The sequence below is a fragment of the Asterias rubens genome, chromosome 17, assembly GCF_902459465.1.
Source record: "Asterias rubens chromosome 17, eAstRub1.3, whole genome shotgun sequence".
In the NCBI taxonomy this organism is placed as follows: domain Eukaryota; kingdom Metazoa; phylum Echinodermata; class Asteroidea; order Forcipulatida; family Asteriidae; genus Asterias; species Asterias rubens.
This window is the reverse complement of record NC_047078.1, coordinates 182,207-199,617: the sequence shown is the minus strand read 5'-3', so window position 1 is coordinate 199,617 and position 17,411 is coordinate 182,207. Positions and strand designations below refer to the sequence as shown.

Below are 17,411 nucleotides of genomic sequence, written 5' to 3'. Positions count from 1 at the left end.
CCAGGGTAAACATGGTAAATAAGAAATAAATAAACACCATGCAGTTTGACTGCAATTCAGCCTTTGGCTGCGATGGTCTTTGTTTTTAAAAAACCATTTCAAATCAAATTAAATCAAATTTTCAAATCTTACTTTTTGTTTCTCTTCTGTTTTGTTGTAGTTCTTATTCATGGAGCCAGCTGACCAGGTATGGATGGATAACTCTGGCTTCATGCCACGTCATCCTGCGTCACCAACAAAGCGCATCGAGACTCAACGATCTGTTGCCCCCGATGGTACGGTGATCACAACGGTGACAACGACAACGGCACGACCCAAACAGCTGACTGATAGACGGGGTCCGAGCAGCAACGGTGAGTATTTATGGCTTGTCTGGGTGTATGGAGCCAGACCAGGGCCTGATAAACTCAATGCAAGTATGCTCTGATCATCTTCAGGAGAATGCTTGACTCTGTTGTTAGATGCTGCTTAAGTAAGTACTCCCTTGGAGTTAAACTGGTACTGGTAGTTGGTAATCTACAAGATAGTACTTAAGCAACAGAGTTCAACATCCTACTGAAGACGATCAGAGCATACTGATTCAATTGTTGAGATGTCAACCATCGGTCCATTTTAGTACCATCACTACTCCAAAGAGATTTACACACACGCTACCAGAAACCACCTAATTATACTTCCACTATGCAAAGTTTCAAATCCTACTTATACTATTGTCGTTGATATTTCAGAAATGCCTACACGTGTATTGACCACATCGTCGGTCTTACCTGAGCCTCAGATGGCAATGTTTACTGATGCCCCACCTCCTGGTGCTATAGAGATGACTGCTATGCAACAACATCATAATAGCTCTACCATGACCGATCCAGGTACAGTTACAATGTCAAATACCTCTTCCTAACATTAGTCATGGCGTGTCGTGTTCAGGCAGTCTAGTTCACCACTCTGGTGTTGTCATTCAATTCAATTCAAGAATACATTTATTTCCATACTCTCATAAAAGAATAACAACAGTTACATGTATTACGGAGTAAAGCAAAACTTATCTTTAAGTAAGAGTAAACATGAATAAATAAATAGAGTACGGGGCCGTTTTGGTAATAAGCTGAGTGTGGGTTCAAATCCTGGTCATGACACTTGTGGTCTTGAGCAAGGCTAACCATAATTGCTTCTTAAATGTAGTGCATTCTGTTCTCTCGGCCATGCTCCTAGTGGATAATACCCATGCTACCACCTTACAGACTGTGAAGTGGGTAACCCTGTTTCAGCCCCAGGAGTAGGTGGCTTCTAGTGGATGATACCCATGCCTACCACCTTACAGACTGTGAAGTGGGTAACCCTGTTTCAGCCCCAGGAGTAGGTGGCAACGTGCCCCTGGTGACAGTTGATCTGGGTCGACAGCCCAAATCAATCAATTCCAATCTTCTTTGTAAATCTTGTTTTTTAATATTGGTTAATTATATTTGATTGTTTTCTTGAATTGTTAATGTTATATCTTTGTAGTTTGTCTATTTTAACCCTTTGTAATTTGACTCAGTTTAGTTTACTAATTCTTTCTGTTTGTTGATGTTTTGTTTTTCCTTTTCACTGTAGTCAGACCCAAGTTCACAGTTAAGGTCGAAGGTCTGTGAGCATGCTCAGTAGCTCTCATAATCTATATTTCTCATGTCAGAATTCTATTACATGTAATTTACATGAAGTGTGTCTGTCATCATGTATTCATGTTGGACACTGCACTGTACTGCAGAACTGGCTTTTGACCATTGATAATTATATGACATCATGCAATTCAACAACGTACAAATATAGCATTTCATGCTTGATTCATGCCATTCTTTTTCCAGCGGGTTATCCATGCCGTTTTGTTTCCAGTAGGTTTATCATTCCTGATATTGTCACAGCTTAGGTTCAATGCAATGTAAAAAAAAAAGTATCTTGTTTTTAACTGCGCACTGGCACCCTGGCTGTAGCAGATCACACAACCGCTAATTGATTAATAACAATTTATTTGTTCATAAAGAGTTTTCGTTTATTTTATGGTCCATCCTTAAATCATCGCAAGCCAGGATAAATTTCGCTTGGCTTGTTTTCAATCTCTTGGGGTCATACGCTGTGAACCAAGCAAAACTAGTGAACAGAATATGTGGTATAAAGCAACAAAAACCATTAAAAGTTAATATTGAAAACTCAAAACCTTTTTTTACCAAAAAAAACTGCCTTCCATGTCACCACAGTTTGGTTGCAGCTTCATTTTTGTTTCATGTCTGGTGATGAGATGCCATCCAGAGTTCCATTGTTTTGATTCCCAATGCAAGATGCAAGATACCCAAGCCTACATCCGTATGGACTGTAAAAGTGTAACCCTGTTTCAGCCCTAGGAGTAGGTTGCAACCGCCTCTGGAAAAAAACAGTTGTAGCCCTCACCTTGAAGTGGGCTTCAGGCCTTGTGTGTCTGGCGACTTGCAAAAAAATAAATAATAAAATGCACATAATTAAAGCTATCATTGCTGCATTGAACATATTAAGCTTTAATCAATTGATATTGTATGAATATTAATATAAACTTTTGAATATTCATGACTTTTTAATCTTACTCCCATTCTGATTGGTCTATAGAATTGATGACAGTTTCTAGTGGCCCCGCGTCTGTGGCAGAGACTGCTATCAAGCATCTTGCAGAGAGCTCCAAGGATGAAAGGCCGAGGACACCAACCAAGAAAAGCACCCTTATTATTCATGGGGTGGCACAGGTTTGTTCATGATTAATTCATTACGATTTATAAATAATTCATAAGTGAGGTCATGCATCATAAATGATTTTTTTCATTTAATATTTCAAAATTCGCACTATTACTTAAGTGTAAACTGTTTGACAAATCATAATTATATGCCGTTGTGAAGGGAAAAATGAACTTTAAAAGCCTCTAAAGAGCCACAGAGCCTGGACTTCTGAACAGCACTTTCTTGTGACGAGCTTTTAGTGCAATTGGTTCCGCGGTGCCATTAACTCTTACGATAGTACTATTCGAGTCTCATAGTCTGTACCCTCAACTAACACAATGTTGAACCCATACATTGGCCATCCAATTTGTTCATGTTCCCCACCCCTTTTATTTTTAATTTTCTTTACTTTGTTTTACCTTTGATTTATAGAATGAGTGTAAATTTTGTCAGCATTTAATTTAATTTGTGCTTTTTTAGCGGTGCTGCTTTTGTTTTTTTTACTTGAGTTTTTCCTGGAAAAAGCTGTATTTAAAATAATTTTTAAAAGAAGAATATTACAACATCAACCTTGGGTCAAATCTTAAGGCTAATTTATAAAAAAATACCTGTTAAGAGTTATAGCACTGTACTATCTTAACCGTATGCGTATGCAATGTCATAGTATGTAAAGAAAGAATTGATTTCAAGTTGGAACAAAGAAACGGCAAGTGTGAGACTTAAACCTGCACAAACTTCAACATGAATTTGTTTACTTCTTGAAAATGATGACATCAATAAAATGGAGTGTCACTTCAACTGGTTTGATCACCAAACTAATTATTCTTACCCCCTCCCTATCTATCACCCTGTCCGTCACACTGTCTCTCTCTCTCTCTGTGACTCTGTGTGGTCTGGGTGTGCCTACCATCAGGATTCCGAAGGGCAGAAGGTAAACACGCTCCCAACGGTGGGCGGCCATGTTTTATTTTTAAAACCGCTTGGCAGAAAAACAAAAACCCACATTAAACCAAGCACTATAAAAACAAAATGGCTGAATAAGGTTTGCTACTTTATGTCCTGTTTCATCATGTGAACAAGTTCATAAAAAAATTACTCTTCCATTTGTACAAAGTGATTTGGTGTTTTCTTGTCTTGAGCTATGTACACTTTGTGCCTGCAGGAAGTTCAGGATCTGTCGCTCTTTTGTAAATAAGTGATTTCATAACTCACATTGTCTGCTTCTTTCACATTGGTGTGGTGTGTCATCCTATATAATAAATAATAATAATAATAATAATAATAATAAGACTTGTAATGCGCACATATCCACCCTGCTGGGTGTTCAAGGCGCAGAAATATAACGCACAGTGTCGCTGTGATGCATGGCCTTTTACATATCTACCGCCCTCGTGTGTTGGTTGTCCTTCGACCAATTAGCATGGGTTCCAACCTTGTTCTCAGGGGTGATTGATCTTGCTGCAACATTGATTCCCCATCACACGCTGCCCGCTCGTAACCAATGTGGCCGATCCAAGTGTGGTAGCCCACAAAAGAGGTTCCTGTTTATCTTGGTTTTAAATGCCCCAATGTGCATTCTGGAGCATTATAAATTGTTTTATCTTGATAATTTTTATGAAATTAGTAATTAAACAAAATAGTTAAAAAGTAAAAGGGTTAAGTAGTTGCATACCGGACAAAATTTGTGCGTAATGGCATGCGATTTTTGCGTATTGGCCCGATAAGCTAGCTTGTTTAATCAGAGAACCCTGCTGAAATCTTTGTGACACTTTTGAAATCAAAATGCCATTTAAAAGTTTTGACCATTATATGCTCATTTGAATCACCAGCATGTTGTCTTCTTTGCATGGCTTCAGAAAGTTCAGTGTGCTGTTTTGAAGTGAAAGCGAGTAATTTCTTACGAGTTCTTTATTCTCTAGTTGTCTCAGTTAATCATATAATGCATATCCATTAAGTGGCAATTTGCATGTATATTCATTAGTTGTCAATTTTTATTCAGCAAACTCTGCCATAATTGTTCTTTGCCAGGTAGTGTTTGGTCTTCTTCTAACTCTTGTCCATTTTGAGTACAGTCCTGATTCATCCTAAACACATGGCCTAGCCATTTTGATACGCAGGCATGTGATCTCTTGCACAATACTTTGGTAAAAAGAAAACTCTTTCAAAAGGCACTGGACACGTTTGGTAATTGTCCATATTGAGGGAGCAACAATGCTTTTCCATACACACTGTGTGTTGCTTGCTTGGTTTGTTGACATTGTAAACCTACGTGACTCCAGTAACTGATTCTAAGTATAGAAGTAAGTTTGCAATAATACTGTGTGCACTTATAAACATGAACGCGGAGGCAAATTGTTATTAAAAGGTTTTCTTTTCTTCTACAGACTCCAACAGAAGACTTCATCATGACTGATGATCCCTTGGATCCTAAAGAGGGCAGCTTAAAAAGAGGTACAAGTTGGAAAAATATACAAAATATTGGATGGTACAAGTTTGGATATTATACAACTATTGGATGGTGCAATTTGCAATATTGTACAAACGTTGGGTGGTACAAGTTAACAAAATATACAAAATATTGGATGGTACAAGTTTGGATATTATACAACTATTGGATGGTGCAATTTGCAATATTGTACAACAGTGGGTGGTACAAGTTGAAAAAATATACAAAATATTGGATGGTACAAGTTTGGATATTATACAACTATTGGATGGTGCAATTTGCAATATTGTACTAACATTGGGTGGTACAAGTTGACAAAATATACAAAATATTGGATGGTACAAGTTTGGATATTATACAACTATTGGATGGTGCAATTTGCAATATTGTACAAACATTGGGTGGTACAAGTTGGAAAAATATACAAAATATTGGATGGTACAAGTTTGGATATTATACAACTATTGGATTGTGCAATTTGCAATATTGTACAAACATTGGGTGGTACAAGTTGGAATATTATTAAAATATTGGATGGTACAAGTTGCAATGTTATACAAATATTGGACGGCAGTAGTTTAAAATATGAATTATTTTGTGTGTGTGCGTAGATTCATCTCCAAGAGGAAGCAAGCGTCTCTTCAAACTCTTCAAGAAGAAGGACAAGGACAAGAGACGAAGCAGCAGCGAGAGTCCGTCAGTTAATGGTTCAGAAACGCCTCAACAGGGTCACAAGCCTAGGTCAAACACCCTGGATGTACCTGGTGGGGGTAGTAGGAGCAGAGGTGAGTAGCTTTCAGTTAATGGTTCAGAAACGCCTCAGCAGGGTCACAAGCCTAGGTCAAACACCCTGGATGTACCTGGTGGTGGTAGTAGGAGCAGAGGTGAGTAGCTTTCAGTTAATGGTTCAGAAACGCCTCAGCAGGGTCACAAGCCTAGGTCAAACACCCTGGATGTACCTGGTGGGGGTAGTAGGAGCAGAGGTGAGTAGCTTTCAGTTAATGGTTCAGAAACGCCTCAGCAGGGTCACAAGCCTAGGTCAAACACCCTGGATGTACCTGGTGGGGGTAGTAGGAGCAGAGGTGAGTAGCTTTCAGTTAATGGTTCAGAAACGCCTCAGCAGGGTCACAAGCCTAGGTCAAACACCCTGGATGTACCTGGTGGTGGTAGTAGGAGCAGAGGTGAGTAGCTTTCAGTTAATGGTTCAGAAACGCCTCAGCAGGGTCACAAGCCTAGGTCAAACACCCTGGATGTACCTGGTGGTGGTAGTAGGAGCAGAGGTGAGTAGCTTTCAGTTAATGGTTCAGAAACGCCTCAGCAGGGTCACAAGCCTAGGTCAAACACCCTGGATGTACCTGGTGGGGGTAGTAGGAGCAGAGGTGAGTAGCTTTCAGTTAATGGTTCAGAAACGCCTCAGCAGGGTCACAAGCCTAGGTCAAACACCCTGGATGTACCTGGTGGTGGTAGTAGGAGCAGAGGTGAGTAGCTTTCAGTTAATGGTTCAGAAACGCCTCAGCAGGGTCACAAGCCTAGGTCAAACACCCTGGATGTACCTGGTGGGGGTAGTAGGAGCAGAGGTGAGTGCCTTGCAACCTCTCGCTACTCCCAATCTACTTTCTAAATTTTGTTGCCCTAAAACAAATCTGCACAAAATTGTTGTTAAATAGCCTGAAAAGTCTTTAAAAGCTTACACTATACGTACGTGTAGGTCAGCCTTTGTACTCAACAACATTTAGCGTTTCACTAAGAAAGTACATAATAAGCTTGTTTGATATTTACCTTGTTCAATAAAACACTATCACACGTGTATGTCTTCATTTTTCCTGACTCTGCAGTGTGTTACTTACATTTTATTCCTTTTAAAAACTTCCATTTCAGAATCCTCACCAAGTCGCGCTAAGAAGCGAGTGTTGAGCTTCTTAAAGAAGGACAAGAAAGACAAGGGGCGTGCCTATAGCTCCAGCAGCGACTTACAGAATGGGGCGGAGCCACGCCTTGGTGATTCCCCGTCCCCGACCACACCCAGTAGCACCGGGAGTAGTTTATCGGTCCCCGGTGGGGGTAGATCATCAAGTACTGGGGACCTGAAAGGAAACAAGTTGACTGATGAGCAGAGACGGTTATCGGATACAAGGCAGGGGAAGGAAGAGCCCATTGGATCACCGGTCTGACATGGCTAAGATTCTGTAAGATTCACTTTCTTATCTTGACTAATATTTCTGTCTTCTTCACTTTTAATCTGTGAATGATTCCCCATTGTAAAGCAGAGCAAAATGCTACACAAAATGTACCAGTTGCTACAAAAAAAATCACAATTTGCCACTCAATATTTAGATTAATTGAGTACATAAATATGTTGAGTCCAAATGATTTGCATCTTGACAAAATAGTTCCTTGTAATGCCATTGTCTATTTCCGGGACCTGTCTCAGTTTAAAGTATTTCACATTAATGTCTCAATGCGCTGTACTTTAGTTTCTGATTATTTGGCTAATAAAATTCATGTAATCTTTCTCAGCTTCCTGGGGGGGTATACAGCCCTGAGCTTCAGAAGGCTTTTTTAAACACAATAACAACCTCTACCCTCGTAGGTAACTCAATTATATACACTTAACGTTTTGAGTAAATTTTTCGTTTCAAATTCAGATCCTGTTCAGCCATTATGGAAGCCGTCTTGGATAGGTTGAAAATCCTGAGCTTTGACCCGATTGCAGTGAGTTTACAACAATAAGGTAAACAACTTTAAAGGTAAACATCCTATAGTCTACATCCAAGAAGCATACATTAGGTTAACAGCAGAAATGAAGTCAGTTTCCCAAAGGTCAAAGCTTTCATTTTGACCCTAATACTTGGAAGAGCACTGGTGTACCATTACAAAGAGAAACAAACAAGAATGCAACAGCAGCACAAGAAAGCTACATCTATAAGCTTTTTGAGATGGCGGACACAATGCTACAACACTATTAGGTTTGGGTAAATTTGTGTGCATACACCCAAACCAAACAGTGCACTCCTATCACATCCTCCATACCTCAAAAAGGCTTATTGTTTATGGAGACACTGTTGCTCAAAAATGTTTTACTCATTTGTGACTAATGGTTAACTGCATACCAGCGACGGGATTCGAACGTGGTCTGATGTTTTATATATAATGTAGATTGTATTTAGTAATGTTATTGCTGTGCAATATGATCCCCCCCTCCATTTAAAACAAACTTTAAAAATTAGTATTTTTTACGATTTTCAATACAAAATTGATTTTTATGGAAATTGGTCAGACTAGTTGGATTCGAACCTCGGTCCTCTTACTTGGTTTGTATTGGTTGCTGTTTATTAATAGCAGTTGTTGAATCTAAAGACAAATACAACAAGTGAGGGTAGAACCTTCAACCAGTGAAACAGTATCTTGGGAAAATTGACTAAAATTCTGGTAAACACAATAATTTGCTAAGCAATGAAAGGGTGCTTATAAGAAACAGGGTACCAACTATAATGTTGGATTACTGCTTGGGACTAGTTAACTGTTGCGTTTACATGGGAAGTACAAAAGATCAAACAGTTGAAATGGGTTACCATCCATATGCCATTATAGTGTGCATTGTTTTTCACTGGTTCCTCGTCGCTGGCTTCCTATAGACCGTATTGAATATGATGTCACGCGGCTCAAATATCTGACCTACAAGATAGCATCTGTGCGTGTGCGTGCATGTGTGCGTGCATGTGCGGTAGAAAACAAACCGGGAATGTTGCGTGCTGCGTGCTTCAATGATGTACGCGTTTGGACGTCATATGATTTGCCCTACAAGATGGCGACTTTTCATAGCAAAAAGGGGTTATTCAATACGGTCTATTGTCTATAGGTTATACACATAGCGAAATGAAAAAAAGTAACATATTCTTGCTTACCAGAAATGGGGACCAGTCACTAATGCCATGTAAAGCTGTGTACATTGCTGGCAACTGGTTCCCTTATGTTAATTATTACTTTATTAAATGAGTAGCAATAAGTCTGGTGAGCTGTTTTGTGAGTTAAGTCTCAAAACCTATCAGGTTAAATGATGAAATGGTATTGAATGAACTTGAAAGTTAAATTCTCAGCTGAAATTGGCAAAAAGCTAGCCTTTTGGAGGATTTGTAAACCACAAACTTGGACAAAATATTCAATATATTCTGTGGTGTTCTCCATATTAGATAATGCACTTAATTTTTACATCCTGTAATATAATTATCCTTACACATGTACTTTGTGTTTTCAAATTTTGAAACAGATTTTCAATTGTTACAAAATGTTTTCTCTCAGTTTTCAAATTTGGACATTTATTTTCCAAAGTTAGGCACCCAGGTTTGGAGTGTTTTTTGGGGGTGTATTTTGTGAGAATTTGGTGTTCAGAGAATTAAATGTTCTTGAGGCATGTTCTTTATTGTAGGGAATGTGGGCCCTCTTTTTATGCTATGCCACGCCCCCATCGGCCTCGCTCCCAGCAGTGAAGATCATGCTTCAGTTTATTGACATTACATTGTCTTTGGAAAAAGACGATTCCTTGTCTTTGGAAAAAGACAATACCTTGTCTTTGGAAAAAGACGATACCTTGTCTTTGGAAAAAGACAATACCTTGTCTTTGGAAATAGGGACACATTTTTGTGAGGAGTTGAGAATACTTCATGGTTATATAACTGTCCCTCATTTAAAGAACTGTATGTTAAATATTGGTAATTATTTAAAAATGTGACATCTCCTTTTTTTAGTATGGATGCCAGCAAACCTTACAGTACTTTGTGATGTTTTTCAGGCAACCGTCTACTTGACCCGCAATATTACCATAAAGGCAGTATAGCTGCAACCGGAAACCATTTAATTTTTCTCTTAAAAATCTAACATTTGTGACATTTTGGTTTTCAAAAAAGGCCCTTATTTTACTGAATGATGAAATTGTGGTGATAATAAAAAATGCTGTAAAAAGAATTAACTTATTACATTTTTTCAGGATTGTTTGTAATATCCTAGATTTATCCTACTACATATTTTTGCATTTTACAAAAATGTTTGTATACAATAGAATATTACTGATATGTCAGATAAGACACGATAAATTTAGAAGTTTAAACACACAAAAATTGTTGATGTTTGTTCGTTAAATTGTCAAGTTTTTTTATAGTAATGAGCACATGGTGGTTTGTTGTACTGTGTGGTTTTTCTTAAATCACCTGAGTCTATTTTGGTTGTGTGTCCACATGTATGAGAACTTGCTCTGTTCATCGATTATATCAATTTTTCATTCAGAGAACTTTGTGATATATTCTATACACCATGATTCTCTGGTTACATTGTCAACACTAAACAGAGAAAATGGGCCAAGTACTGAGCCCTGTGGTACTCCAATCTCATCAACGTTTGCAGAAATATAATCATCTATTAAAAAATAAAAAATAAAAACATGACAGGCATGATATAATCAGTCGGATTTCTGAATTGTTTGGCCCTCATAAGTACAAACAGTGTGATTAAATAGCTTAAAATGTGTATTGAAGCCCTGGTAGTCAATATTCTGAATTTTTTGGCCCTCATAAGTACAAACAGTGTGATTAAATAGCTTAAAATGTGTATTGAAGCCCTGGTAGTCATAATTTATGTCCTACTTTTTCCCAAGGGTCAAGTATCGTGCTTGCTTGGGTTGCTTACTGCAAAAAAGGGCCAGAGCTTCAGGTACAAAACAGTACCAAGCACGAAACCCTGGGGAACTTAAATCTAAAATCAGCATAAAAGATGATATCCTTACAAAGAAAAGCCAAGCAAGGAGAAATGCTACACTCAGGATCCTTTGACATTATTCAAAACATTCTTTCAGAAGATAAAACTTTTCAGATTGAAATTATAAATTATATCTTGACTCAATTTTTCTAAACCTAAAGAACTTCTTATTATCATCAGCAGTTATAATAACACAACTTCTGTTCCAAAGAAAAACCTTAAGCTTATAAAGTGCAAACAAATATAATCACTTTCAGTGTAGAAACTAATGTAATGAAACCCAATACCAATCTGAGCACTAAGTATAATATTGTCATCAAAAGAACGGCTTAGTATTGTCACTCAAAAGTCACAGACAATTTATGCTTTTGATTTACTTTTTGATAGTTCTTTGGGGTTTTTTTCAAGTTTTTTTTACCAATGGATTATCACAGTTTGCGTGAACTAGCCTATCAAGTGATTGTTAAAGTACAGTGAAATATAAATAACACATGAATAATGAGTATCAATACTATAGCTTCAGTACTATGTGTCGATGTCTTGTTTGTTTAGACACAACACACAGAGGGAATGTTATAGGTTACTCAATGTCTTGTTTGTTTAGACACAACACACAGAGGGAATGATATAGGTTACTCAATGTCTTGTTTGTTTAGACACAACACACAGAGGGAATGTTATAGGTTACTCAATGTCTTGTTTGTTTAGACACAACACACAGAGGGAATGTTATAGGTTACTCAATGTCTTGTTTGTTTAGACACAACACACAGAGGGAATGATATAGGTTACTCAATGTCTTGTTTGTTTAGACACAACACACAGAGGGAATGTTATAGGTTACTCAATGTCTTGTTTGTTTAGACACAACACACAGAGGGAATGTTGAAGGTTACTCAATGTCTTGTTTGTTTAGACACAACACACTGAGGGAATGTTATAGGTTACTCAATGTCTTGTTTGTTTAGACACAACACACAGAGGGAATGTTATAGGTTACTCAATGTCTTGTTTGTTTAGACACAACACACAGAGGGAATGTTATAGGTTACTCAATGTCTTGTTTGTTTAGACACAACACACAGAGGGAATGTTATAGGTTACTCAATGTCTTGTTTGTTTAAACACAACACACAGAGGGAATGTTATAGGTTACTCTTGTTACACACTACTCACATTACTTGCTACTTGTATTATATATGACTTGTGTTACATGTTCTCAAGATTTCCAAATGACTTAAAAGACCTCGTGTTATGAAACATTAAACTTTTTTAAATGTCTAGCCTAAAAAAGCATACAGAAAAACAGTTTTGAATGTGTGTGTGGTTAATGTAACGTGAGTCACATGCTTAATGTAATGTGAGTCACTGAGGATCAGCCCTTAAGCCTCCTCACATTTGTCTGTCTCTGGAATCACTGTTAAACTGTACATTGTTAATGATTCGTTTAAATTGCTCCGTTATTTGTATAATTCAGTAGACGCTACGGCTTTCTAGATGTAGGGAAGGCTTTTTTTATAATTACAAATCTTATGCACTCTGTGTATCTTGTAGTTAAAATGTTTTTACTTCAATTGAGATTGTCTGTTGCCAGCTTGGTGTTTATATCCCCTTGTGGGAGTTTGCCGATTTCCCTTGATGGGAAGATCATCTAAGCAAACAAATAAGCCCCTGGAATATCCTTTTGGTCCAAGCCATATTTTTTAGTGAATGAGAATTTGATTTGCGATTTCACAGGCTTAGTAAAGATTAGTAAACATTTGTTGATTTCATTAATATTTGTTTGTGTATTGCAATGCATTTTTAATGTTTTTAAATTGATTTAATTGTTATTTTGTTATAATTGATATATTATGTTAAATGCATAGTGAATAGTAAAGATGAGTACTGTCAACGGTGACTATTTCTGTCGGAAAGACTGTAAACTTAAAATAACTTCATTGATTATTCAGTTCTGCTTATGAATATCCATCAGCTTTAACTAACTTAAGTTAAACAGAGTGTTACTCATGCATATTCAACAACTTAAGCTTAAGTTTACCTAGCATGACCAGTACTTATGAATATTTAGCAGCTGCTGATGAATAATCAACAGCTATAGCTTGAGTTTGCATAAGGGAGCAGAGCTGCTCATGTTTGCTTATTTATGTTGCGCAATCACAATTAGCTGTAAGTATTTTGTTTGTTTTTGGAAATGCTATTTTGTCAACTTTGACAGTATTTCAGACAGAAATATTATCTTTGGAGGACTGGTGACTGGTAGATCCATTATAGTCACTGAGCTTACAGATAAATGATTATTAATGTTTTATGACTACCAATACTTAAAGGATGTGTTTGTTGTTAAGGGTGTGTGCAATTTTGTAGACAACAGTAATTATAAATGTCTTGGTCGTTGCACTTTTAAGTTTAATAAGTTGAGTATCGTTTCTGTCGATAAATATTCAATTGTTTTCTTGCATTGTTTGCCAATGAATTAACATATTAATAATATGTCACTGCTGTTACGTTTTATTTAAAACTTGTTTTTATGTTGTGTTTGGATAATGTATATTGCAGAATGTACTTTCAAGATATTTCAGGAACAAATATCGTTCAGAGAACAAGACGTACGATAAAATTAAGGTACAATCTCATAGTACTGCTAAAGCGGGAAAATGCTTAGTTTGGTATCTAAGAAAAAATATTTGCCTTAAAATTAACAATATAGCGCCCTCTTATGGTAGAGTAAAGTAATGTATCTCCAAAAGGGGGATAATTCGTTATCAAGTTTATAGCTAAACGATATGCTAGCAATCATGCAGTACCAACTGAACCATGAACACATTTTGCTTTACATGACAAACTTATTGTCTGACAATTTGCATTTGAAATTGTCTTGGTTGTGTTTTTTAATGCCCATTCAAAGATGTGCGAGGTCGAACTCTTAGATATCCAACCTCGTTCCCTTATCCTTGAAACCATCAGCTGAGTTGAGCATAAAATACAAAGCACTTGGAATGAAGTTAAATCACTTTGCCAAAAGATTAGCAAAGTGTTTATTAAACTAGGCAGCCCACAGGTACTTAAAAAAAGAATCTGATCTCGAGCTAGATTTTGAATTTCAAGATAAGAAAACAGGTTTGGTTTCTTAGAATCTTACGTATACCAAGTTTGTATTCCACGATGATTATTCCCTTTAGACAGCCCTGAGACGTTGCCATTTTCAGGAGAGAGAAAGATGATGGACATCTTAAAAAGATTAACATCTCAAAAAGATGAGCAGGATCGAAATAACTCAAAACTGAATTGGCTTTTTTAATCATTACTTTTTGTGCTTAAAGCCATTGGACCCTTTCGGTAAAGAATTGTTTTTTAAAGTTCACAGATTTAAAAATAACTTACAGGGTTTTATACAGAAGGTAGTGGTGAAAGACTTCTCTTGAAATATTATTCCACGAAATGCTTTACTTTTTGAGAAAACAGTAAAACAATATCAATTCTCGATATCGAGAATTACGTATTTATTTTAAACACATGTCATGACACGTCGGCAAAAGGTGCGGTTTTCCAGTTATTTTCTCCCAACTTCGATGACCGATTGAGCATAATTTTTCACAGGTTTGTTATTTTATATAGAAGTTGAGATACACGAAGTGTGGGCCTTGGACAATACTGTTTACCGAAAGGGTCAAATGGCTTTAACAAATTTCGTTCAAGTTAAAATGTTACAAGTTTCCCCCGAAATTAAGATTGGGTTGAGATGCTAGCGTAGATCGACCGATGCATGTATGATACTGCCTCTTTCCTAGCTTCCTTTTCTTTTCACAAACTTCACTCCCACAATGCATACTCACATCAACATTTCACCCTTGCCGATTGTGGTTTTAACTCTCCCCCTGCCCGTTCCCTGTAGATTAAGGTAAACAAAACAGTTTTCTTTTCAAAAAGGCCCCACGTGCATCAGTGTTATTTCCTGCTTCGAGTATAGCGTCAGTAGAACTAAGAAAAAATCACTTAGGATGACGAAACTAGACTCTTATCAAGGGTTATTTTAAGAATGTTATAATACGCTGAAATATATCTTATCTATAATCGATCAAATAGTGAGATCTGATACTAGTCTCCATTTCAAGCAGTCCGGGTACCGCTCTTCCGGTAGTTGTTCGTTTTGACGCTGTTAAATCCAGGTCTTGTATATCATCTTCAGACTCTGCGCATTGAGAGCAGGTATCTGGAAATGGACATCTCTCTATTATAGCTTGCAGTGTCTATTGAAAACCGGGGGAACAAGTGGTCGGAACTCTTTGTTGCAAAAGGGTTGTTTTGCATCTATATCCACACAAGATTTATTTTGTTAAATTCATCACCCGAAGACAATGCATTTTCTTCAATGCTATTGTTAATACCTCCGGGCTTTAAAATCAGCCGTTCTTCTAATCTTTATTAGTTACGTAGCTAAGCTGCTTCAATCCCTGTTTATTTTCTTCAAAATGTCAAATATTCTAACTTGGTGTTATTTTACGTCACAAGTTGTTAAGAAAAACATCACCGGATGAAAGACTAACCGGGACAAACATGTTTCACGCGTGAGGAACATTGTTCGATAAAGGCCAAAGTTGCTTTTGCATGTTTGTGGGCAGCTTATTCGAGAAAACATTATTCCGTCGGTAGGACAAAGTGTAAAGGTATTATTTGCAGAGTTTTCAAATAGTGGGGCATTGTTTTTTTTTATATGGTTTCACAATAGATCGTGGTTGTCGTCCAGAAGAAGAAAGGTTGAAATTACTAATATTATAGGAACTCCCTTTTGGAGTAATTTCTAATACCCACTCCCTTTACACCCATTCCATACAAAATTGTACCTTTAGGAGCACACCAATCGTGCTGGGAGAGTCGTTACGTAACAATGAGCTTTTAGGTTTCACTGAATGCATCCCTATTGGTTCGGAGGTTGTTCTGGTTTATCCAATCAGGGAAGGGGAAGGCGGATTGAGGCGTGTTCGTGCACCCAATCTTCTTTTCGGCCCTACCCCCTGCGCGCATGCGCAATGCCTTGTAGTTTTAAGTTTTGGTCTTTTCCATTCTTTTCCTGTAAACAAAACTATAAGCCTTCGAGTTTCAAGTGAAAATCGAAGATCACTTCATCTAAAGTTCATTCACTTTGTCTATTAATAATGTTGGCTTGAACTGTGCAGGAGCACTATAGACTCAAATTGTACCTCAAAGTATAGACTAAAACTTGGGAAGCATTATTGGGATCCGTGCAAGCGATTGGAAATAATGTACATTATAATTTATTGATTATTGGTATTGCTATTTTATAGATTAATTTAGTCATTCTAATTGGTTTGTTCATTGCAATCATATAATGATTTATCTACGTGTATTAATTTGTAAGATTAGTTTGAAGGTGTGAGAGTTTTGTGGAATTAAAATCAATCTGAAGATACTGAACGAGTCAAGATTTCTGCTTCGGTTTAATTGCCATTTGCTCACAGAATGTTGAAAGATATAAAAATGATTGGTAATAAACGATGAAGGGATTTGTTAATAAAGGGCTTAGGCAGTAGCCGTATTGGAGGCTACAGCTACGGCTTAGGCTGTTGCTAGGGGTGTTGCTAAGGGCGTCATATCGCTTGACGACTCGGTGATGTAGCCGTAGCCGCTAATTCGTACATGGCCTTCTGCATTGTCCTCATTGGTGGCTATAGATACGGCTATGACTGTTGCTAAGGGTGTTGCTAAGGGCGTCATATCGCATGACGACTCGGTGATGTAGCCGTAGCCGCTAATTCGTACATGGCCTTCTGCATTGTCCTCATTGGTGGCTATAGATACGGCTTCGACTGTTGCTAAGGGTGTTGCTAAGGGCGTCATATCGCATGACGACTCGGTGATGTAGCCGTAGCCGCTAATTCGGACATGGCCTTCTGCATTGTCCTCATTGGTGGCTATAAATACGGCTTTGACTGTTGCTAAGGGTGTTGCTAAGGGCGTCATATCTCATGACGACTCGGTGATGTAGCCGTAGCCGCTAATTCGGACATGGTTTTACGACGTGTCCTAATTGATGGTTGCTTGCTTTGAACATTGAGGTAGAATGAGAACGTCCATAACAACAGTCGTATTAACCGTATAGCTCAGTAAGCCGCTAATTCGGATGGCCTTAATAACTCCCATAGATTTAAGAAATGTAGGCCTTTTCTAGAATAGTGGCTATGGCTGTGCGTTGGAAGCATTAAGATGTCCATAGCAAAACCCTTAGCAACAACCTTAGCAACAGCCAGTGCCACAAATTGATTTACCGATGTCAGGATTTGAAGAAAATTGCAGACCTAATAATTTACAAATGATATAGCTGACTGGCTTGTAAACATTTACCCCAATGCTTTGTCGTGTGAACATTATCTTAAGCCCCCACAATGTTATGATTATAGTGTATTAGCCTAGAAAGAGTGTACAACTAGCTATACATGTACGTAATTACCATTGCATTGACGTCGAATATGATGCA

The 17,411-nt window shown here is 37.6% G+C and overlaps 1 protein-coding gene across 12 annotated transcripts in view; it reads left to right on the top strand.

Moving 5' to 3' along the window:
* The window catches only part of LOC117301459 (phospholipid transfer protein C2CD2L-like), a 43,245-nt gene extending 34,384 nt beyond the window's left edge, over nucleotides 1-8,861 (top strand). For 11 of the 12 annotated variants that reach the window (XM_033785470.1, XM_033785459.1, XM_033785466.1 and 8 more), the window contains 8 exons: nucleotides 161-353; nucleotides 729-869; nucleotides 2,617-2,750; nucleotides 3,635-3,652; nucleotides 5,106-5,172; nucleotides 5,779-5,952; nucleotides 7,046-7,353; nucleotides 7,813-8,861. In XM_033785470.1, the coding sequence (XP_033641361.1) occupies nucleotides 161-353; nucleotides 729-869; nucleotides 2,617-2,750; nucleotides 3,635-3,652; nucleotides 5,106-5,172; nucleotides 5,779-5,952; nucleotides 7,046-7,338 (1,020 nt within the window). In that variant the 3' untranslated portion in view covers nucleotides 7,339-7,353; nucleotides 7,813-8,861. The remainder of the gene's footprint in view (nucleotides 1-160; nucleotides 354-728; nucleotides 870-2,616; nucleotides 2,751-3,634; nucleotides 3,653-5,105; nucleotides 5,173-5,778; nucleotides 5,953-7,045; nucleotides 7,354-7,812) is intronic. The other variant, XM_033785460.1, reaches the window with a different exon arrangement.
* Nucleotides 8,862-17,411: the final 8,550 nt, after the last annotated feature.